General features: G+C 37.2%; 1 protein-coding gene across 13 annotated transcripts in view; it reads right to left on the bottom strand.

The window, feature by feature from the left end:
- ppfibp2b (PPFIA binding protein 2b) overlaps positions 1–24,616 on the bottom strand; it is a 119,299-nt gene that overhangs the window by 85,419 nt on the left and 9,264 nt on the right. For all 13 annotated transcript variants that reach the window (XM_057836097.1, XM_057836101.1, XM_057836102.1 and 10 more), the window contains exons 2-3: positions 12,773–12,872; positions 11,623–11,831 (exon numbers count right to left, since the gene is read on the bottom strand). In XM_057836097.1, coding sequence (XP_057692080.1) covers positions 11,623–11,831; positions 12,773–12,854 — 291 coding nt within the window. In that variant the 5' untranslated portion in view covers positions 12,855–12,872. The remainder of the gene's footprint in view (positions 1–11,622; positions 11,832–12,772; positions 12,873–24,616) is intronic.

Raw genomic sequence — 24,616 nt, 5'->3', positions numbered from 1 at the left:
TAAAAACAGCTTGATATCTACTGCTATAAACATTTGGACTAATTTCAAGTGCAGTACTGTCATGGCTACTTCTGCTGTTTTAATGAACATCATCATCAGCGCTTTCAAATGCGGATAAAACATTGAAAAAAGTGTTGTTTATAACTGTGTTTTTAATGGTATTATTTTTTTCAGTAGTAAGTAATCTAATCACTCTCCCAATCTTTGGAACGTCGTTACTGAGGATGTGAAGGGGTGCGTTACTACAATTTGGTTGAATGAAGCGTGAGTTGTCTGATTTTGTCACACATAAACTCCCTGCCTGGGGAGGGCAGAAAGGTAGAGGGGAGGAGGGGAGGAAATGGTGACGCCGTTGCAAATGCAATGATGATTGGCTAGGTGGGCGGATCCTGCCCTGCTTCACTGCACACTGTAGCAAACACAATAAGACAGCGATAATTACGACAGGCCAGGGAATTTCAAAGGTAGTGTTATCAAACTTGAATTATATTTAATATACTTTACAGAATATTTAAGGATATTGTTCTTCTTATTGTGCAGTAGGCCTAACATACAGTTTCAGAGATTTGCACTGGTTAATTTGTGTTTTCTTAACAGACTGTATTATACTGTATTTGGTCCAAATAAATACCAAAAGTTCTAAAATACTGTATATAGTGCTTTATTCTTAAATAAATTTATTCAATAACTTGTAAAAGATGAAAAGCACCGTCAGTTACTTTGCTGAAAAATGTAATTTATTCAATAACCTGTAGAAGATGAAAAGCACCGCCAGTTACTTTGCTGAGTAATCTTACAATGAGGTAACTGAGTTACAAACTCAATTACTTTTTTTGTAAGAAGCAATGTGTAACTGTAACTAATTACACCAACACTGGTCAATAGTAACCCCCCAAAATCTATTGAAATCTCTTCATTAAAAAGCGGAGGTGGTGAAAGGAATTATTCATCATCAAAATTGTAATCTCAATACTTATCGAATCAACATCCTCTGCAAACCAATAAGTAGCCTTTAACTAACAAAAGGGCAAACCAGCAAAAAAAGGCGCTCCACTATTTTTTCCATGTTAAGTCTTGACAGAGGTATGCGACAATATTGTTTCTATTTCCCCAGTACAGGACTGTACAGTTTAGGATTGAAAAGCTTGAGTTGCTCTAAGGAATTGTTAACAAGAGCCATTGAAAAAAAAAAAAAAAGAATCCTGCCAGGACACTTCCTGTGTTTAGATGTGATTGTGCATCCTCGTGGAGTGAACAGAGCCCCTAGGGTGCAGACAGCAGACTAATTGTAGAAGGCTGACGGCTTTGATCGCATTCTGCTAGCTTCGCTAGGAGGTGCATAAACCGGAAAAGGCAGATAAAATTAAGTACAAGTCAAATTTCTGTTTCATAGGGACCGAAAATCCTCATAAAATGGTTGCTTGTTTGTCCATCAGTCAATCAAAAACTACAAACAGGAAAACTGAAAACTCCCCAACTAAATTGGCAAGAGGTCTAGTAACTCCATCAGCCAAGTACTTAAACGTACAAACATGTGGTTCTGGGGGTGGAGTAATTTTTCTCACAGACAATTATTATTAAGAAATAAATAAATTAATTCAAAACAATAAAAATTTGAATTTATAGTATGATCTTATTTTTTTCAACAGATTTTTCTGACAATTATTCAAGTAAGTATTCGCTCCTGTCGTGCAAAGCTTTTTTCATTTTTTTTGTGCAAATCCAACAATTTTCGACCAGTGTCTTTGACCTGCTCTGTGATGAAACAGTTTTTAGAAATTTCAGCAAAAACCGAGCACTTACTGGAGCCGCTACAATTTGCATGTAGAAGCTGAATCCAATTCTGACCTGAGTTGTTTTTTCTGTAAGCTGTAGGTTTTTTTTTTTTTTTCTTTTGCAAATCAAAATACAGTGGTACCTCCACATACAAAGTTAATTCGTTCCAGGACCTTGTTTGTAAGTCGAAATGGTCGTATGTCAAGCAGGATTTTCCCATAAAAATACATTATAATTCTATCAATTCGTTCCACAGCCCGAAAACCTACACTAGATTCTTAATAAATACTGATGTTGCAAATATCAATTACAAAGAGCAAAACAAATAAATTATGAATAAAAATCAGAATAATAATATTAGTAATAATAATACCTGTAATAATGTAACAAACCAGGTTCTAATGTGGCGAATGTGTTTGCGTGGTGTACCTGAACGCATCGTGTGACTGACTTGATAGAGTGAGCCTTTTTACTTTCACTTTGTTTACTGGTTATGGCAGACAGTAACTGTGTTGTGTTGGACAAGCTGATGAAACAAATGATTAGAAACCTGACGAAGCTGGCTATTTCTTTGGCGATGCTACTACAATAATAATTGACACCTTAAATTATAAAGACTGGCGAAGGGAGGAGGACTGCAGTGATCAGACCGTCTACGCCTGCATTGTTGAGCGAGCCATATCACGGATGCGCACCCCACGCTCATATTTTTCTATCATATCTATCTTCATGTCAGTGGTAACGGTAACCATCACCTTTTTCCTTTTTTTCACCACATGCACCTACATTGTTGGAAACCATGTTGATTTTTCTCACAAGAAAATCTGCTGTGCGTCCGTCTTGCGGGAAAACAAAGAAACTGCGGTGCTGTCATAGATCGTCGTATTTGGAGCATGTCGTCGGATGTAGAGACAAATGGCGAGTCAAATTTTACGTCTGATATCGAAAATATCGTGTGTCGAAGCAATCGTAAGTCGAGGTACAACTGTATTCGACTTTGCCATACAAATGACTTCAAAGTGATATTTTCAACAAAGTGTAAAATATATATATATACTGTATATATGCATATATACACACACACATATACATATGTGTATATATATATATATATATATATATATATATATATACAGTGCTGCTCAAAAGTTTGTGAACCCCCTCAACATTTTGGAATTTTCTATTATTTCAACCTGATTTCCTAATCAATCAATTCAGTAGTTTTTTTTTGTTTTTTTAACAGTTGTGTTGTCGAGACTAAATTAAAAAGAGTTTTCATCAACTGATGTAGGTGCAAAATTGAACTGTTTGGTCACAACCAAAACCGCCATGTCTGGCGAAAAGTCAACACTGCATACCACCAAAAGAACCTTCTCCCAACAGTGAAGCATGGAGGTGGGAATGTCAAGATCTGGGCTTGCTTTTCATCCTCAGGACCTGGACAACTCCACATAGTCCAGGGAATCATGAATTCTGAGGAATATTGTCAAATCCTAGAACATAACCTGACGCCATCTGTTTTGAAGTTAAAGCTTGGCAGAAGGTGGATCATGCAACATGATAATGATCCAAAGCATTCCAGCAATACAACCAAGGAATGGCTGAAAAAGAAGAAGATTCGTGTTCTGGACTGGCCCAGTCAAAGTCCTGACCTAAATCCCATTGAAATGCTGTGGCGGGACCTGAAGCGAGCAGTTCATGCCAGACGCCCATCAAACCTCTCTCAACTGACTGCGTTCTGCAAGGAAGAATGGGCAAAAATCCCCCAAAGTAGATGTGAGAGGCTGATTAGTCACTACAGAAACCGTTTGGTTGAGGTAATCTCTGCAAAAGGAGGCGCAATATCCTATTAACTGAAGGGGTTCACATACTTTTGCACACATGATATCTGAGTTTTTCTTAAATCAACCACTTTTGTTAAATAAAGAATGACAATATAACTATTTCTTTTGTTTCAGTCCATTATTTGGAATGTCAGTATTGTGGATTTGGGTATAACTTAACATTTAATAAGGTTATTTTTGTTTTTTTTTACAAAAAATCTGACCATCGCTGTGGGGTTCACAAACTTTCGAGCAGCACTGTATATACATATACTGTATAGAGTTGGGCTGTTATACTACCATTAATATGCTAAATAAAACAACAGGTCCTCTTATGTTTCTTTGGTTTTGTACATGTGTTAGGAAAACAACAAATGATTAATTCGCTATATTCAGTAAATGTACAGCAGAAAAGGGCATTTTGGATCATTCACAAAGCTAGCTATCAAATTCATACAAACACATTATTATTTAAGTCAAAATTGCTCAAGGTTTCTGACATTGTACAGTACCAAACAGCAAAAAAAATGTTCAAAGCTGGGAAAAAATTATGACCTCAAAATAGCAGATGTTTACAAACAGGGTTCCTACAGATTTCCTCAAGTTAAATTTAAAACTTTTTAAGACCTAATTAACATCACTTTTTTTTAACTTAATACCTATTTCACAGCCATATCGACAAAGAAAAACAAAATCTGTGAATTTGTGTTTATTTATTTTTCTAAAGTGGAAATGTGGAATGTATACAGGATGTAAGAATGCAGCATATTTAATAAGCTACTCACGTGACACCACCACAGCGCTGGTTTGAGCCGAAGGAGAAAGGATTACTCACTTAACCATGCTTCGTTAAATTTACATTTTCCTATCTCTCTGACATGAAATGTATGGCTAAGTGTAAAAAAAAAATCTGCGTCTGTGTAGGGTAGAGCATGATATTTTGTCGGGACTCCCGTCGCAACACGGGATTCACGCGGGAATCCTGTGGGATGGGATTAATAATTTTATTACTCCCGTGATCGCGACGTAAATGAAAGTCAACGGGAGCATGCAGGAGCTGGAGTGACGTCAATCTGTATAATAATAGTGATCTTTTTCAGCTGGTCGCACAGCACACCAAATTGAAGATTCGGCCATATTTGTTGTCATCTTTCAGTGAGCCAATGCTGTTTTGACTTGGATTAGCAAGTCAAAAGAACTACACAATATCCCATAATCCATCAGTGCTTGCTATCGACGTTGCGTTCTCAATGATTGGCTCCTCCGCTCCGTTTATTTATTTAGTCTACAATATTTAATCACAATGACAAATGACTAGGGTTGGACATCGAGCATCGATGGGACCCGGTTCTACCAATCCGATGGTCCCGGAACCGTTCGAATTTTAAAATTTTGATTCCATTATTCGATGCCCTGACCGCCGAGCAGAAAAAAACAATTGCTGCCGAAAACCACACGGAAGAAGCCTCATGAAGCGCATGTTTGTGCACTGCAACTTGGGTACAACCATGGACACGGTGTGGCAGGGCTCAAAAGTTTGGCTCAACTTTCCCCCAAAAAAAAAAAAAGACCAGTCAGCTCAGTGCAACATTTGCAACACAACTATATCATGCTAAGGTGGCTGCACGACCAGTATGTTTAAAAACATCCAGCTTCATGAAATACAAGTAGCATAGCTGAGTCCCGCGACGGTCCTCTAACCAGTCAGAAAGGTAAGTAAAACAATAAAATACATCTGTCTTCTGCTGTTCCCGCAATCCGACCCCAGATTACGCAGTGGATGGATGGATGGATGGATGGATGGATGGATGGATGGATGGATGGATGGATGGATGGATGGATGGATGGATGGATGGATGGATGGATGGATGGATGGATGGATGGATGGATGGATGGATGGATGGATGGATGGATGGAAAATAGTATGAGAATAAGTCGTATTATTACGTCGGGCTATGGTCGATATAATGTATATAGGACTAGATGCGAAATGACAGACTCGCTGGTGTTGGCAAACAGCCGCCATCTTAAAGCAGTAGACGCCTCCATTAAAATCTACAGTATTAAAATATCTTCAAATTATAATCAATAGAAGAATTTGTGCTAATGCTTTGTCGTAGCTCCCAGCTAAGGTACATGTATGGCAAGAGAATATGTGTAAATGTTTTCTCTGTGAGCTTTTGAAAAATAAACATCTTTGTGAAAGTGCGCTCCTGTGGAAAGAGACTTCATCAAGTTCAAAGACTGATATTTATATACAAGTTAAAAATAGCCCTATGAGAAGTTTGTATAATTCATAAATTTCATATTAATTGTATCAATAATAAATATTCATAATACATAATAAAATAATAACAATAAATGATAATTTTAAATTCATATAATTTAAAAAATCATCCAGAAGTTAGGACATTAATATAAACGAATAAATTTTTAAACTTTAAATTTTTTGACCCTGCTTCTTAATCGGAATCAAGAATCGTTTGAAACATGAATCGGAACCGGAATTGTTCAATTTCAAACGGTGCCCAACCCTACAAATGACACTTTTGGGGAGAAATGAGACACAGAGAAGTTACATACATCATAAATTCCTGGACCCATATATGAAAATGCAATACCTTTTAAAAACTTTTTAAGGTATTATTTGCACATTCATGAATTCAATGCTTTTAAGACGTTTTAAGACCCCGCAGGAACCCTGTACAAACTATGAAAAAATTTACAACTTACAGGGATATTGGGACTTCAAAGAACCCAGATATCGGACAACAAGAAAAAGTTTTTGCTTATCAGTATGTGGTGTGAGACTACTGAAGAAATTTAGTGTGGACTTAAAAGAATGTACAAATATAGGGCAATTTAAGAAACTGTGATATGGGATATTCGGGTCATTTATATATTTATTAATTTATGTTTTTCCGGGTTTAATTTATGGACAAGGCTTTTTGCAACATTTGTGTAAAAGTAACATGTAGAGTTATATTGTGGGTTTGTTTATGTGTTACATAAGAATGTATATATTTAAATATATGAATGGAAACTGATTCGTCCGAACTTAAGGACAAGGGGTGGGAGTAAATAAGTTTTACTTCTTCTCACTCCTCTTCGAATACTCCTATTTTGTCTTTTTCTTATGTTTGATTTTTGTTACTGATTATAGCTACTTATGTGTTGAATATTCGAAATAAAAATGTTCAAACAAACAAAAAATAGTACAGTACAGTATTTAATGTACCGGTATATTCATATTTTTTTATTTTCGTTAAAAATGGAAAAGAATATCAGTAGTAATCATGATTGTTGTGTGTTCCTTTGCACTGTTAATGGGAATGAGAGATGCAAGCATTACACTGCCAAATTGCTTTATGTCGTTTTTAGCATGTGACAATAAAACTTTTTAATCTTGAAAGGCGCGTGTAACATTTTACAACATTCACTGTTGCACACTATGTAAGTATCAGTGTAGTAGATATTTTGTTTTAAAAAAAAAAAAAAAAAAGAATTATCCATGGTCAACCCAAGAAGCTTCATTTGAATTAAAACATCAACCATTATTTTCATAGCTCAAGGGAGAGTAAGAAAGGGTGGGAAGACAGGGGCAATATGAACCCTATAAAACCTGCTGTTGGAAGTGTAATCCAAAATAAACAGAGCACAGTGGTGGGCTGAACGCAAAAATTCCCAGATAAGAAAATAAAAATATTTTCCCCAAAGGAAAACTGTTGTATGCTAACAATGGATATTACAATCCCAAAGAAGAAGAAGAAATACATACAGTAATTCCATATCCCTTTGTGTCTAAATAGTAGTGTAAAACAAAGACGTAAAATTAGACTGAATAAAACTGAGCACTCTCTGTAGTATCAATTGTATGAAACAATGCAGGATTTAAAATGCTGCTTGTTGAACTGGATCCGAGATCTACCTTTCCTTTTCATTTCACTGGAGATCTCAAACAGCTTGTCAAAGTACTCTCAGTGAAGAAAGAACAAAACAGCAACCTCTGCAGGACAATGTAAGACTAGAGAAGAAAAAAAAACAGTCAAGTCTATGACAAGGAAAAACAAATTAAAGTTTAGGAAACACCAAATTTAAGAGCTGAAGGGTGACTGGGATTTTTTTTTTTTTTTTTAAATGAACAGCCTGATTTCAGAGGACATGAAGGAAAACTAGTAGTTAGTGTAAAATGGGCTTATAACAATATAATATAATGTATAACGTGTCCAATGTGCAACCCCATCCAAATATTAACTCATAAAATAAAAAGAGCAGAATGATAAGGATGAAAATACATGCACAACTCCTGGTTATGAAAACAACCTTTCTGTTGCGCAGTGGCAAAATTCCACACCTGTGTGACCATACAGCTGACCCCTGTCTAACCGGACTGCAATTTAGTGACTTTGGAGTGTGAAAACACTATCTTTGTTTACTAGATAATTTACGTGACTTGTTCCTTACCTCATCACTTATTTTCAACAGCACGACACAACAAGTAAACATACCATAGATAAAATGTTTCTGATTAATCCAAAACATAAAATAGTTGGGCAAAGTTTATCTACTCCGCAAAGATAATCTCCGTGCAAAATATCCAAATTGACGTAAATTATACGTCACTAACAGGTTTCCCTGTTCTACGTTAAAATTGAACAAAGTCCTAATTCAAAGAGAAATACTGATGTGCAAAAACCAACACGAAATCCTGATTGTAGTTGATCAGGTAGTATGTAGTGTATACCGTAATTTTTGGACTATAAGGCGCACCTGACTATAAGCCGCCACCCACCGAATTTGACACGAAAATGGCATTTGTTCATAGATGAGACGCACTGGACTATAAACCGCAGCTGTCTTCATTGTATTATGGGATTTTTAGACCAAAAGATATTAACCGGTAAAACTTTATTTGACTGTGGGATTATAAGACTGTCTAAGACCAAATGAACCATCATTTGGTTTCATGGCTTCAAGAAGCTTCATTTGGTCATCACTGCTCCCTTGGGGGAGAAAAGTCAACCTCTGCTGCCAACTGTTGTCATCCAAGATGTCTAACAATAAGATTATCTAACAATAAAAACAAAACAAAAATAACAATCAAAATTCATGTTCTGTGCTAACTATTTCTTCAGTTGCTGTGCCAGTTGTTTCATTATTTATTAGCTATGGTATTCGGTAACTCTTTACTTGACAGTGCTGCCGCAAAACATAACACCATCATAATGATGACATGACACTACCATGAGCATTAATGAAAGCTTATGACAGATGTCATTTTGTATCATCCGGCAAGTTATCTCACTTTTGAATGGATGTAAAAGATCCAAACTGGACATAAATGGAGTCAGTGACATAATTTGCCAGATGATACTTAATGAAATCTGTCATAAGCATTCATTAATGCCCATGAGCCATGATAGTGTCCTATCATATTTATAACTGTCTTATGGCAGTCTCATGATGCCGCAGTCAAATAAAGTGTTCCCTATTAGCCTAAATAAGTCAACAAATAAGCCACATTGGACTATAAGCCGCAGGATTCAAAATGAGGGAAAAAGGTAGCGGCTTATAGTCCAGAAATTACGGTAGGTGTTTTGTAAATGTTTATGTGGGTGCGAGGACGTCCAAAGCTGCTCTATTGACTCTGCACCGACCGACTAACCATGCCAAGACTAAAAATGGACATTTTCTCCAGAGACAATGTTGGTCCACTCTACGTGGTGCATCATCAGGCCGGTTAAATTTGTGTTAGCATCCAAAAACTGTGAGAAAGCAAGCTTTTTCCGTGTAAATACCAACTTGTTGTCAAGAAAAGACCTTTGGTACTACTATAGAAGAACCAGTTAAGTCGAATCATGGATTGTTAGACATCTCGGCTGCTACTGATGGCATCCAAGCTAGCCAGCCGCTTCATCAGACTTCATTCATAACTTTGAGGGTTTTATTGATGAATTGGGCTCTATCCAGTGCTATGTACTGGTACAAAAGAACTATTTTAAAATATGGATATCCAATGTTTGCTACAATGAAAGGATGCTATGCTAGCGCAGGGTAGACATTTTCAACCAGCATTCGGAGGACTTTATTGCTGACGAAGGCTCCATCCGATGGTTGATGCCATAACAAAGTTATGTTTAAGGTTTGCCATGGGTGTTTTGGCAGGTTTAAAGAGGACGGATAGCTACAGAATGATACAACACAGCTGCTATGCTAGCGCTGATAGCTGTTAGCCATGAGTTAATCAAAGAGCCTACCATGAGGAATTTTGAAAAAGTTTCGTCCACTGCAAGCATAGAGGTCAAGGTAAAGTGGATTGGATTTTTACCTCTTTGTAAATGGGTCACTTATATTTTTGACGATTAAATGGTTCTGTGTGACATTTCCCTATCTATAGGATGACCATATTTTGATTTCCAAAAAAGAGGACACATTGCCCGGCCTTGAGATACTTGAATTTTACTCAAAGTTCACTCAAAGATGCCTACAGTATATCACTTTAATATATTTAAAGTGTGCCTCCTCCGTCTGGACAGAAAAATTCAGTTTTATTTTTTAAAAATGCCATATAGTATATATTATATACTATATGGAAGTAAGTTTTTTACTCAACAGGCTTTATTTTTACAAAAAAAATAATCAAACAAACAAAAACAAAAAAAAACGCAAAAAAAAATAAAATAATGACCAAAAAAATATGCAGACCCGTGGAAATATAGTACAGTCAATACAGACACACAGTAGGCTTGTGCCACATAAACATTTTTATAAATTATTATCTCGACAATTGTCGTTGAGAAATTGTTATTCCCACTCAATTTTTATTCTCATTCAATGTGCTAGATTGCACGCAAACAATAACTAAAATAAACTGAAAACCATTCAACCGGCATGTTTCCAAACGCAGCAGTTCAAAACTACGTTTCCCATAATGCCTAGTGCGGCTTAGTTACCTCACTGATAGCTACCCTGTTAGTGAGTACCGGGAGACGAGGCAAAATCAAACTTTGCTATATAAGTTTACAATCATCTGTAGCACAACTATGCGACACCAAACGGGATTTTACAGATCAAAACACAAAACTCCGACAGAAGTCAACAGTTGCCATTATATACTTATTTATCGTAAAAAACTTTGCAGGCGCTCCCATTTAGAACATAATACTAACATTCAACCAAATACACGAACGCAGAACAATTAATACAAGACTAATACAACATACTGCATCTCTTTGTACCCATATATTGTATAATATATAACAGAAGACACATGAGCGACATTAACAGAAGATAAACTTACAGAAAGGTGTACGGAGCACTATAAACGTCTCTTAAAACTACTCCTTATTGTAAACTGCCTGTTCTCTTGCCAAACCGTCAACACAGTAGATGGCGGTAATGCCCCATAATACATGGGGTAAACTGTACTCCTTCTCCCGCCCCTACTAGTAGGAGCCACGACAACGCAGGCAAGCGCTGCCCCCCCCCCAGCAGCCGGAGGGATTCTCTTCAAATTGGTCCTGTGAAAAATCATAAAAACCGGACATTTTCATGAATTTATAAAACCCGGCCGGATGACAAGGACACGACGTGAAAGGTGGACATGTCCGGGCAACAGAAGACATTTGGTCACCCTAAGATATCCCATATTACGACATAAACACATGTGGCCTATAGTCAGGTGCGGCGTAAATATGGATATTTTTTTTTTCTTAAATTGTGTTAAATAATTTGAGCTGTGCTGCTTATTGTCAGGTGCGTTTTATAGTGTGGAAATTATGGTAAAAATGTTGTAATTTACTTTATCAATTAAATAAAAATTTGAAGTACTATGGTAAGTAGTAAAAGAAAAGAAGATATAAGCAAAAGTGAACCTGGAGCAGTTCTTGAACCTTTCCAATGACTTGAAAGGTATCCACAAAGAGACGGGAAATAATGCGCAACCTTCTTTGGACTACACAAATGAAAGGAGTATTTCTTTGTTGAAACAGCAGTGTAACATTCAGGTGGACAAATTACTCACATCTCCACTTTGGAGCCAGTCTTTGAGGGCTTCTGCTGTTTCTGTGGGCAATTGTGCTCTGAGGTGCTCTCTGTCATCCTGGTTAGGCTGGAGTTCCAACGCAAGTTTGAGGTCCGTAGCTAATTGAATGACCTGCAGTGGGTTGGAACTGTTTGCAGAACCGCGGTCACACACGCCATTAGTGAGGTCCAACGCTGCTGCTTTTGAACCTGGAATGTAAGTGATGGAGAAGAGGTAAAAACTTTGACTACTGTGATAGAACCAGATAAATTTTGTATAGAACATGAGCTGGTCAACATAACAAAAGTAGTAGAAAAAAAACAAAAATGACTTCCTTTAATTCATTAAAGTATTTTTATGGTCGGAGAGTGAGAAAAAAAGCAAGCTACACAATAACAACAAAAGATAGTAGCATCCTAATGAAGGAAGAGCTGAATTTCATTACGGTAATGCCATATATGATTAAAAACAACTTGTACACACTTAGGAGGTTATTAATGTTTAAATACTCACATTAAGTATTATAAAAAGATGCGATATGCTTATGGGTGTTGAATAGCAAGCTGTTGATATTGTGGCACAAATCTTCGTTTATAGACCTGTGATCCATTTGCTTTGTTTCGGATAAGGAGGCTAAATTTAAAATTTTCTCCGTTTCTGCATTCGCATTTTAGTACAATAACAGTAACTGTCCGTCAAGAGATTGCACCTACATTTGTTGTTTCTACAGAATCATATACAAAACAGTGCTGGACGCTGTTAACTAACGTACACAAATGACAAATTCCTTAGATGTACCCTACTTCACCAAAATGACAGATATGGTGACGATTTGAGCTGTAGAAGTAGTTGTGTCTTTCCAATACCAACTACTACAGCAATCAGGATGAAAACAAGTGTTTCCATTGATTTTTTTTTCCTGTGATATTTTAATTTGTCAACGGTCCCCAACATAGACGGCTGGAAAAACATAGGATGCCATGCCGTTTTTGTATACCAAATTTTGAAGTTGAATTGTAAAGTTGAAATTTCATTTACTATGGCGCTTTAAATATTGTTCCCATAAAATGACGCACTTTAAGGTCTGAAACATGACATTTTCCACAAACAGCAACCAAGCAGATGAGCATATAACTTGGTAGTTCAATACCTGCAATGATGTCATCCATCTGCTCCAGAGCTGCCTCCAGCATGTGACTTGCCTCGGTTTCCATGTTAATGGTAAGTGTCATTAGAGGTCAGATGTGCATCTGCAGAAGACATGTCAAATATATTTGAGGAAAGTGCTTTCTACCCATTTTTTTAATGGTTAAACTTTGATATATTGTTTGAAACTTCGTATAAGTAAAAAAAAAAAACTTTTAAACAGCTGCCACAATTACCCAAGTGAATAGCAGGCAGTATGTTCTTTAATCTCAGCTATAAAATGGGGCTTTCTGCTATTTCAACCATTCCAGGAGACACTCTGTGGTCTTGGAAAACAATGCAGGTCCCATTCTTGCCCTGCAAGAAAATAAGAACTGTGTCCCAAGAACTGATATGGTTCATAGTTTGTGTACCCGCTATATGGCAAATGTTTAAGCCAGGGGTGAGTAAAGTATTTCACAAAGAGCCACAGTGGATCTAGGACTGCAGGTTTTCATTCCAACCAGAGGACACTTTTTCACCAATCTGGTGTTTTACAAGTGTACACGTATTTCACATAGAGCACTGTTGTCAACATTGCTCGAAAGTGCCTGTTTCAAACTCTTTCCCAGTTTTTATTTGGCACCGATAGAGTTAGGAAAGCCGGAGATATAATCATTTTGATATTCATGGTAGAAGCGTATCCTGAAAAAATACATGTAAGCGTGGCACTGTATTTCAACCTACGGTTCGGCATGGATCCTCCTGTCCAGGCATATGACTTTTCAAAGACCCTAGATGTGCGCACTTTTCATTAATCCTAACTTCTAATGCATTCAAACACTTAAATTGGGATTGAATGCAGCCATAGGTAGATTTAAATAGGAAAAGGCTTATCAACAGTGGTCCCTAAGCTTTAATAAACAATGGACTAGTTTCACTTAGACATATTTTGAAGGTACGTTATGGAAATAAATAAATTATTAAACATACAACTCACCATTACTTCAATGTATTTGTTGTAAATAATCTGAATATCTTTTCCCTCTTACATACTTTGAACGTGTATTTTGCAATTAGTTGGAATATCCTTTCCATTTTTCACACAAGGACGTAAATGTCCCTTAGGGAAGTACAGATCTGTCAGTTTTCATTAAATACATGTGGAATAAAGAGAAACTATCAAGACCCAGGATAGACTATAAAGGTAAAAATCATGTAATTCATACATGCTGGTTATATAGAATAATCGGAGTGTGTTGTCTTTGCCACTTTTCACATCTGCTCCTTTAAGGCTCCCATCATGTCAAACTGTCAAACCAACTTAGAAACACATGACCATGAAAGAGTGAAGAGGGAAGATGTGATGTAATCTTGCTTTGAGGAAATTGAGCCTCCTACAGATCATCCTAATGCTCATCAACATTAGTAACTACTGTGACAACTCAGATTAACAATGTGCACACAATGAGTGGACAGTAAATGGCTGCTATCACAACTGTGACTCACGTTTTTAGTACAACACACAAATGGAACACTACAGTTAATAGCTCTAAATGGTTGAATCCGTATATTTGTAATTCGTTTTTTGTTTTTTTCTCAGGAATCATCGTTTACTGAAACAAGAGCCTGCACAATTGAGACAGACTGATTTGGTCAACACCACTGACAAAAGATGACCTTTGCAAGACAAAGGGGCATCTGCTTCACAACTGTGGGTGTGCAACTATTTTTCTAATACAATGCATGCAAACAAGAAAATCAAGTCTTTCACACAATTATGTTTCTGTTCGCCGTTTGATGTGCATGACATTACTCTCCCGTTGTAAATAGTTGACAGGATCAAGTGCTGTGAGCAATAATCTTGTCTGCCATCTGCCATAATGCAGGATCTGCCTATCTCTTTGCAGATGACAAAAAAACGTGTGTTAATTATGCATGGTGTATGCAGGGGTTAAACTGGGCCGGTCAAATAAACAAATAATTAAATTAAAACTGGCAGTAGTTAGCGCCCATAGACTATATAAAAGTAGCGCTGCGGACTAGATATCACTTTCGCGTGCACCGTCATGGCTCTTTCATATGCAAGAGCTAACATGCTCAACATACAAGACCACAGCATCACCCTCTGCTTGCCCTGCCATTTTTAACATGCAGCATCTACTGAGTCAGTCAAATCACCAGTGTTCGTTTGAATCGTCTGTGGTTTGAATGTGTCCTCTGGAGTCTAGATCACAGAAGTCGGTGCCCGGAGCGTGCAACTGTAGACCGAAGGAAGTGTATAAAGGTGAAATTACTAAGATGAAGAAGTTCTGTAACATTCAACCATTCATCTGGCAAATAAGAATATAATTATGAAGGTTTGCTTTCTTTGTGATAATTAGCCATGCTTGAATTTCAAGCTTTGTTTTTCCGGTTAATCCGGCCTGTATTTCACCTTTGAGTAAAGGGCTATGACAATTTTTTAACATCATGTACGTAATTTTCCCTGTGCCCTAACTAGCCATGTGCCAGTATGATAATCTAACAGTATGATAGCTTTAAGCCAAAATATCACGGTTTCACGGTATTACGGTATTGAAATTACAGCTCTAAAATGTGTTACTTTGATGTATCTGGTTTAAAAAAAAAAAAATAAAACTTTTATTTAGAATTTTTATTTTTTAAATCATATTGGCACATTGGAACATAAGAATAATGTTATGTTGAATTGAGAAAAAAAAAAAATCTAAATAAAATTAAAATTGATGCAGTCCTTTAGGTGAGCCTAAACCCACAGTCACAGCTCAACATTATTACCATCAGAACAAAAATAATTGAATTATTTTCCATAAAAAGCACGTGTGTATGACCCGTATGATGTTTACATTATACAACCTCTCTTTCTCGACACAGGCAGTTGCCAGAGAGAAAAAACACACCTTTTACCACCGCTAGACACACTAAACATGCTGGAGTTAACTCTCTTAGGTGGTGGGAAACGTTCATGAAAGTGTTTACTAACCTTTAATTTGGTATAAATGCGAAATCATATTTGAGGTATGCCTCCTTAGCAGCCACCCTCCGCAAACACTTTTACATGTAGGCTGGCCTTCCACCTCTTAGCCGCAGCCGTCTATGACTTTTCTCCAGCCGAAGTATTCCCATACCAGCTATTTAGTTTTCTTCGATGGGGGAAAAAGTTCAAGAGTTTAGCCTCCTCCAGCCATCGTGTAGAACAGTTGACTCACTGACACTGAGGAACAACCGGCGGGAGAGGGTTTAGCCTTGCAGCTGCAAGCGAGGGATTTCTCCATTTTATTTTTGGGACACAAAAAATAGCTAATACCTTAGGGATGGTCTTACAGAAAATGTTTGCGGTTTTGAAACCTTGACATTTTCATATCACAGCACTAGTGTACCTTGAAACAGGTAATCGCTACAAGTCTAGCTCTAACACTGAGTTTTAGGGCTCTCCCACCTGTGAAATTCACCTTTAACCATTGGGTGTATGTATGGTTACTTTACAACTAAATGGATCAGAGAAACAGGCAGGAGAGACACAGGGTGTCTTCTGGTAGGGAAGGGGAAAATAGACTCAATGGTTGAACCCTAAATTACATACAGTGGGGCAAATTCTCCTACTTGAAAAGATAAGAGAGGCCTGTAATTGTCAACATGGGTAAACCTCAACCATGAGAGGCAGAATGCAGAAAAAAAAACAGAAAATCATATTGTTTGATTTTTAAAGAATTTATTTTCAAATTAGAGTGGAAAATAAGTATTTGGTCACCTACAAACAAGCAAGATTTCTGGCTGTCAAAGAGGTCTAACTTCTTCTAACGAGGTCTGACGAGGTCTAACGAGGCTCCACTCGTTACCTGTATTAATGGCACCTGTTTTAACTCATTATCTGTATAAAAGACACATGTCCACAACCTCACTCAGTCACATTCCAAACTCCACTATGGCCAAGACCAAAGAGCTGTCGAAGGACACCAGAGACAAACCTGCACCAGGCTGGGAAGACTGAATCTGCAATAGTTAAAATGCTTGGTGTAAAGAATTCAACTGTGGGAGCAATTATTAGAAAATGGAAGGTATACAAGACCACTGATAATCTCCCTCGATCTGGGGCTCCATGCAAGATCTCACCCCGTGGAGTCAAAATGATAACAAGAAAAAGCAAAAATCCTAGAACCACACGGGGGGACCTAGTGAATGACCTACAGAGAGCTGGGACCACAGTAACAAAGGCTACTATCAGTAACACAATGTGCCCCCAGGAACTCACATCCTGCACTGCCGTCTGCGGTTCACTAGAGAGCATTTGGATGATCCAGAAGAGGACTGGGAGAGTGCTATGGTCAGATGAAACCATGTATTGAGAGATTTTGAGTGAAAATCTCCTTCCATCAGCAAGGGCATTGAAGATGAGATGTGGCTGGATCTTTCAGCATGACAATGATCCCAAACACGCAGCCAGGGCAACAAAGGAGTGGCTTCGTAAGAAGCATTTCAAGGTGCTGGAGTGGCCTAGCCAGTCTCCAGATCTCAACCCCATAGAAAATCTGTGGAGGGAGTTGAAAGTTCGTGTTGCCCAACGACAGCCCAAAAACCTCACTGTTTTAGAGGAGATCAATCAATCAATCAATCAATCAAATTTATTTATATAGCCCTTTACAAAAACCTGAAAGGCCATCAAAGTGCTTTACAACAAAACATGACTCAAGATAAATAAAAGGCAGGAAAATATTATACAATGAGATTAAGAAAAGAAAGAAATGAAACAAAAACAGCTCATCACGATAGAAGTCCAGCAAATAAAACAATAAAACCGATAAAATCTAAAAACATTAAAAACCCTAAAGCAAATAAAACCAAATAAAACCAGACTATCCTAATCTGTATGAAAGGCGAGTCTAAAAAGGTGTGTTTTTAACCGAGACTTAAAAAGACCTAGATGCGTGGTGGTGCAGATTTCAGGGGGAAGGCTATTCCACAGCCTAGGGGCAGCAACCGCAAATGATCGATCTCCCCACTGTTTAAGTTTCGACTTCGGAACATGTAAAAGAAGCTGGCCGGTCGAACGAAGAGTCCTGCCAGGGTTACGGAAGGTTAAAATTTCCGATAAATAAGATGGAGCCTGGCCATTAATAGAATTAAAAACAAACAGTAAAAGTTTGAAATCAATTCTAAAATGGACTGGAAGCCAGTGGAGTGATGATAGCACGGGGGTAATATGCCCACGTCAGGGTGTACCTGTTAAAAAATTGCACACGAGAAATTGAGGACTTGGGGAGGCCTTGGAAGATCTGCATGGAGGAATGGGCCGAAATACCAGCAACAGTGTGTGAAAAGCTTGTGAAGAGTTACAGAAAATGTTTGGCCTCCGTTACTGCCAACAAAGGATACATAACAAAGTATTGAGATGAACTTTTGGTATTGAGAAAATACATATTTTCCACCATGATTTGCATATAAATTCTTTAAAAATCAAACAATAGGATTTTCTGTCAACCACACATTCTGTCTCTCATGGTTGAGGTTTATCCATGTTGACAATTACAGGCCTCTCTATTATTTTTCAAGTGGGAGAACTTGCACAATTAGTGGTTGATTAAATACTTATTTGCTCCATATACACACACACAGTGGCATGAAAACGTTTGGGCGGCCCTGATCATTTTTGAGATTTTTCTTTGTAGATCACTGATAGTTTGGAACAAAAATTTCTGTTAAATAAGTCATATAGCAGATAAACACAGTAATATTTGAGAATTGAAATGAAATTTATAAAATAAACATAAAGTGAGTAATAATTATTTCTCTGTATTACTACCCTCATCTATGGTCCCTAGATTTGGATAATGACCCATATACTGTATGGTGTGAACTGAGAAGCGCCTTCATCTGGAAGTCGATTAGAGTAGAGCCGCTAGTGAATATTGAACTTGGGCCCTGTCTGTAACTGCCATTGGCAAATGTTTTGACTTGCACAAAATGGATTCTTTCACACTAATGCCAAAGTCTTAATCCATATGTGATATCAAATGTATCCTTTTTTTTTTTTTTGCCTGCTAGGTAAATGTTCAAAAAGTTAAGATGTGCACTTTTTTACTGGATACACATGTACTGTATGCATGCTCCATTGCACATTTATCAATCCCTGTTAAACTGAACTGCATTTCCTTTAGTTTTCCATTGACACAGGGAGACACACCTCTTTCCATCTGAAGAGGTTAATCTAGAAAAACTAGTTTAACAACATTACATATTTCTTAAAGTGGCATTCACTTAAAACTAGGGATGCACTGCAAAGAAAATGACTTTTATTTTGGTTCACAGACACCTCCTTTGTATTTTAATTTCACTATTTATTTGTATTACATTTTGGTGTTCTGTCACTTTCATTTGTGTTTCCAAATGATAAGTAAAAGGATAATTTTGAAACTCTTTTCTTGGAGTGGCCCTTCAACGCACCCTTTAGTTGTGCTCACCAGTATTGCCAGATTGGGCGGATTCCAGCCCAATTCAGCTATTTTCAAAGACTCAGGGCGGGAGAAAAATGTTTAGGCGGGTTTTTGAAAAAAATTAATGGTTTTGAAAGGAACTGTTTTGATTAGTTTTAAGAGTTAAACATGTATGTTTCCACCTTGAAGTTCATCTACATTGCTTTCTTACAGAAACATCTTTGCTCTAATTATAGATGGCATTTGAGCGAGTGGCGCTAAGAAGTGCATGGCATTTCTGATTTGTAGGTGCAGTAAAATTCAACAAAGTAACTCTAGAAATGACATAATAAAAGACGTTACATAAAAAAAGGGAAAATAATTTGAAAACACCCCCCCCAAAAAAAAATTCTAAAAATGCATTAAAATGCATTATTTTTGTAACCGTTTATATCTAATGTAATTTTTTCTTGTACTGTTGCGTATCCTGAATTGTTTCTAATCCATTCCTCATGACAGGTGGACAGGTTGCTTTTGACACCAATTTCAATAGAAATATTTACCCAGAATGTACTTTGCATCTGCTCTGTCAAAGTGATTCTATTGACAAACTTGTATTTTGACATTTAATAATAAAGAAAAATATTTCATTTGTGTCTGTTGAAGTTTTTACAAGTTTTAACCAAAGAACTACATCTCAAATAATGCTTATTGGCGAAAGAGCATGATTCCTCTACAATGTGACTTCCACTGTTGGTTTGTTTTTCTGGTTACATGAAAATATAGACTGAATTGTATAAAAGAAACATTTTATCTTGTACGGGAGGTTGTAATTTGGGCTTATTGAAATGGGCGGGTTTCACCGTGTGATTGGGCTAGAAACTCTTTCAAATTTGTCAACCCTGTTACTCGAGTCACCGTAAGAAAAAAAGAGCTTTCCTGTACGTGAAAACGAGCAAAAAAAAAGTTGGATCTAAACCAACTTCTTTTGCATTCAGATTCAAACATTTTATTTTCTTTGAAAAGTGTTTTTGATTGAAGTGAAAAAAATCAAGCATATTCTCAAGTAGAGGTAGGAATCTTTTAGCACCTAACGTTCGATTACGATTACGATTCAGAGGCTCCGCTTCGATTATAAATCGATTATTAATGCCCCCCGCTTTTAATGTTTTGTACATTAGTTCCAAAATTGTTCAAAAATCCTCTCAGGCTAAATGTAACTACTGTTTCAGTATCAAGTTAATAACAGTTAATAACAGTAAATAAAATACTCAAGTCCCCATCCTGTATCAGCAGCTTTAAACTACATTCAATTAATTTAATTTTGTGAATCAACCGTTAAAGTTGTTAAAATTGCTCCCGTTATTCCATAATTTCCATTTTGTCTACTTCAGACATGTCAAAGTTTTAAAACTGTTTCATCATTTAAAGATAGATTTAAGTCAAGATTTTGCCGATTTAGGAGTATTTTAGATGAAAAGTTAATTAGGTTCACTACAACAGAGCCTTCTAGAGAAGTAAGATGGCGGCTGTTTACTAATGCCGGCAAGTCCGTCATTTCGCATCTAGTTCTCTATACATGTTCTAACGCCGCCGTTGTCTGTCATTTTGCATCTAGTTCTACATATATGTGATATCTACCGTAGCCGTATGTTTGTAGAAACTGGCAACCGGGCGTTGTTTGTAGCAGCTGTCAGCCGCAGTCAGGTATTATTGTTTTTTTATCTAGCAGCATGAGTTAAACATGATATTTATTCTCGGTCCATCCCTTGTTGCGTGCCGAAGTCTGCACTGATTGTGTTTTAGTTCCGCTTTACCTGGTATAATTCAATAATCAGAATTTGGATGTTTGTGAATCGTTCTCGAATCTTCCACTGCCGAATCGCGAATAATCTAAAAATTGGAAATCTATTACAAATCCTCTATTCTCAAGTCTCAACTATATTTTTGCATTGAAACAATTGTTTTCTTTAATTGAAAATTTTGTTTTTGATTGAAGTGAGTGTTATTTTTATTACAAGTATAGTTGCAAGTATAGTTAATCGATTAATCGACAACTAATCGATTACCAAATTATTCAACAACTATTTTGATAACCGATTAATCATTTAGGACCTTTTCACCTTAAACGTGTCTAAATTCTTGAAATTATAACATATATATAAAACATCTTAGTTGTGAATTTCAGATTTCTTCATTATGTTTTTGTTAGGTAAAAGTAGCACAGGAACAAGAATCTACTAATACTTTGGGAAAAAATCACATTTTCGCCAATTTTCAGACAGTTTATTTTCTAAACTAGCTCCTTAGTTATGCTACAACTACTAATCGATTAAATCGATTAATAATTTAGTTTCCAACGGATTTGATAATCAATACAGTTGAAGGAAATACTCATCCATTTTGTCTTCATTGCTACTTACCACAAGCCGAAAACCACTTGAACGTAAATTGTGAAGGTAATTGGAAGAAGTGACATTAACAGATTAACTGTTTAGTTAATCATCCAATTAATCGATTATAATAATAATCGTTAGTTGCAGCGCTAATTACAAGTATATACAGTATATACAGTATTTTTGAAGCAACTTTTATCGATTGAATAATTAAAAGACACAAATTTACCTCCATACATTTTGGCTGAAAATTTTGTGCCACCCAGTTATTGGTGCATCTCTACTTAGAACTCATATCAACAATTATCCCTTGGAGCCTGATCAGCCAGGCTTTTGGAATTTACCACTGATTTCCCTAAACATGCAACAGTTGAGAAGGAATTACGCAAACACTCCAGTCAAGGTTACCAACGGTAACAATAAACTACTGTTTTGCTGCAGGCTCTCTTTTTTTACTGTAACTGGCAGGCTCTGTCAACAGAAGTTTGAATAGGAGAGGTTAGGACAGTAACAAAAGAAAGATGATGAAATGGTTGAACTGCATGGAATTACACAGTTTCAGTGTGGCCATGTACCGAATTTTTGTGTGGACATTTAGAAGCATATGAGCAATTTCAACTCGAAGATATATTTGGAAAGTCAACGTACATGGATTAAACTTAAACTTATTAAAAACTTTGCCAAGACTAAACATTGGGGGGGGGGGGGGGGGGGGGGGGGTGTAATATTGCCATGGATGGATGGATGCATTTTTTTTTTAATATCTGGGAATTGGAGTACTGTACAATGGTGCAATAAAAATGTGCAAAACAGGCAAGTCAGGAGGAAGTTCACAACAAGACGATTGTGATACGTAGGTAAATAATGTAACCTGTCTGAATACTCTGCAGGAGAGGAGAGAAAAAAAGATGTGCAATGTACAAGTCAGGTAGAAATGTTATGTGAGGGATTTGCAGTTTCAGTCTAGTGGCCACGGGGACAAAACTATTTCTGAATCTGGTGGTCCTGCACCGCACGCTGCAGAACCTCTTACTAGAGGCCAGTAGGGTAAACAGTCTATGATGTGGGTGAGAGGGGTCCCTAATGATGTTGGTGGCTTGGGATAAACAGTGCTTCTGTCCAATATCATGAATGTAGGGGAGAGAATCCCAATGATTTTCTCTGCTGTATAACACTGCTCCAGTCGAAGGTGCTGCAGCCTCCACATCACACAGAGATGCTGTTCTTCAGGATGCTCTCGATGGTGCTTCTCTAAAATGTGGTGAGGATAGGTGGGCTCTCCTCATCTTCCACAAGAAATGCAGGCGCTGCTGTGCCCTCTTCACCCGACACGCTGTGTTCTAGGGCTGCAGCTATCGATTATTTAAGTAGTCGATTAATCGATGAACTAGTTAGTTCGAATAATCGAGTAATCAGATAAGGAACATGAAAAATTAAAATACCTGAGCTGAGCCTCAAACGGTATAAAATATAAATAAATGGGGATCTATGTACAACAAAAGAACAATTGGCCAACTTACATACCAAACGTCCGCTAGCTTAAATGCTATAAAATGCTAACATTTTTGTTTTTACAAGGCTTTTGACAAATGGTTCAGACTCTTCCCACAAAAAATGGCCCAATATACCTATAAACTAAATTATGAATGTATTAAAAAATGTTGATCTTAACAGGGAGCAGTTGGATTCAGCCATGTGAAATGAAGCAGACCAGACGGCAGTGTATCCACCCTAATCAATGAAACTAAATGTAAACACTTTCAAAATAAACCATTACAACGCCACTTTGATTAAACGAATACTCGAATCAACAAAATTTAATTCGAATATTTTTTTTCTAATCGAATACTCGAGTTAATCGATTAATCGTTGCAGCACTACTGTGTTCAAAGACCAGGTGATCTGGTTTTTACTTTAGTCTTTGTCCAGTCATGTCAACAATCAAGATCAGGCTGTTATCTTTGCACCAGCTCACCAACTGCTCTACTTCCTCTCTGTAGGCCAGATCGTTGTTTTCCCTAATTAGGCTCACCGCTGCTTTGTCGTCCGCCAGCTTCACAATGTGGTTGGTGGGAGACTTTGGAACTCAGTCATGTGTCATCAGGGGTGAACAACAGCGTGCTCACGACACAGAGTAAATTTATTTCAATAACTAAAATGCAATTTCTGGAGAAACTGTGCAGGGATGCTTTGCTATCTCTTCCACGGTTGCAAGAATTTATGCAGCATTTTCGGGTCATTTCCCTGATAACTCATCAGCTGCTATTGACGGCGCTAGACGTCCAATCCAAGTTGACTGGGAGGGGGGGGAATGAATGCTCGCGTCCATACATTGATACATACTGTATGTATAACAGGGAAAGCCATTAAGATATAACTACTGTACAGCCTCCTTAGCGTTAGCTTTGTTTGGCTACTTGTAAAACATCTACAGAGATGTCACTGATTTGCAAAAGGGAACGGAAACACAGTTGAAATTCCAGTTTCACCAAAACCTTCACAATGAAAAGAAAAAACACTTTGCATGAGAATCTTTGCAATATACAGGAACAGTTAAATTTTAACACACTAATCTACGCATCCACACACAAAGGGGTGTATGTGTGAGCCATTCCTCCTCATTTGACTTAGCCTGTTTGGATTAGTGTCACCAGCAAGAGGCCAAACCTTTGCCTCAGGCCCTAAATACATCGGTGAGCGTGTGTGTGTGTGGTTAAACCCAAAAAGAGGAGTCAATGATTCTTAACCGATTAACATCAAAAAGACCGCACCTCTGACATTAAAGATTTGGATGTTTTTCATTATGTTCTTCATATCCTTAAAATCATCTTAAACATTCTTTATTTACTACATTGATAAAAAAAAACTTTCTCTGTAAAAATACAAAGCGAATTATGTTTAATCCAGATCATGTAGACCAGTTGAAATCTACTGTATATTGAGGCAACGTCTACACTACGACGGACAATTTTTTTGTCCCCGTCGCACTACGTTTAAGATGTGCAAAAAGGAGCAGCCTCCTGTGTGCAGTTATCGTTCGCA

The sequence above is a fragment of the Corythoichthys intestinalis genome, chromosome 5 (assembly GCF_030265065.1).
Source record: "Corythoichthys intestinalis isolate RoL2023-P3 chromosome 5, ASM3026506v1, whole genome shotgun sequence".
NCBI lineage: Eukaryota > Metazoa > Chordata > Actinopteri > Syngnathiformes > Syngnathidae > Corythoichthys > Corythoichthys intestinalis.
This window is presented reverse-complemented; position numbering and strand designations above follow the sequence as displayed.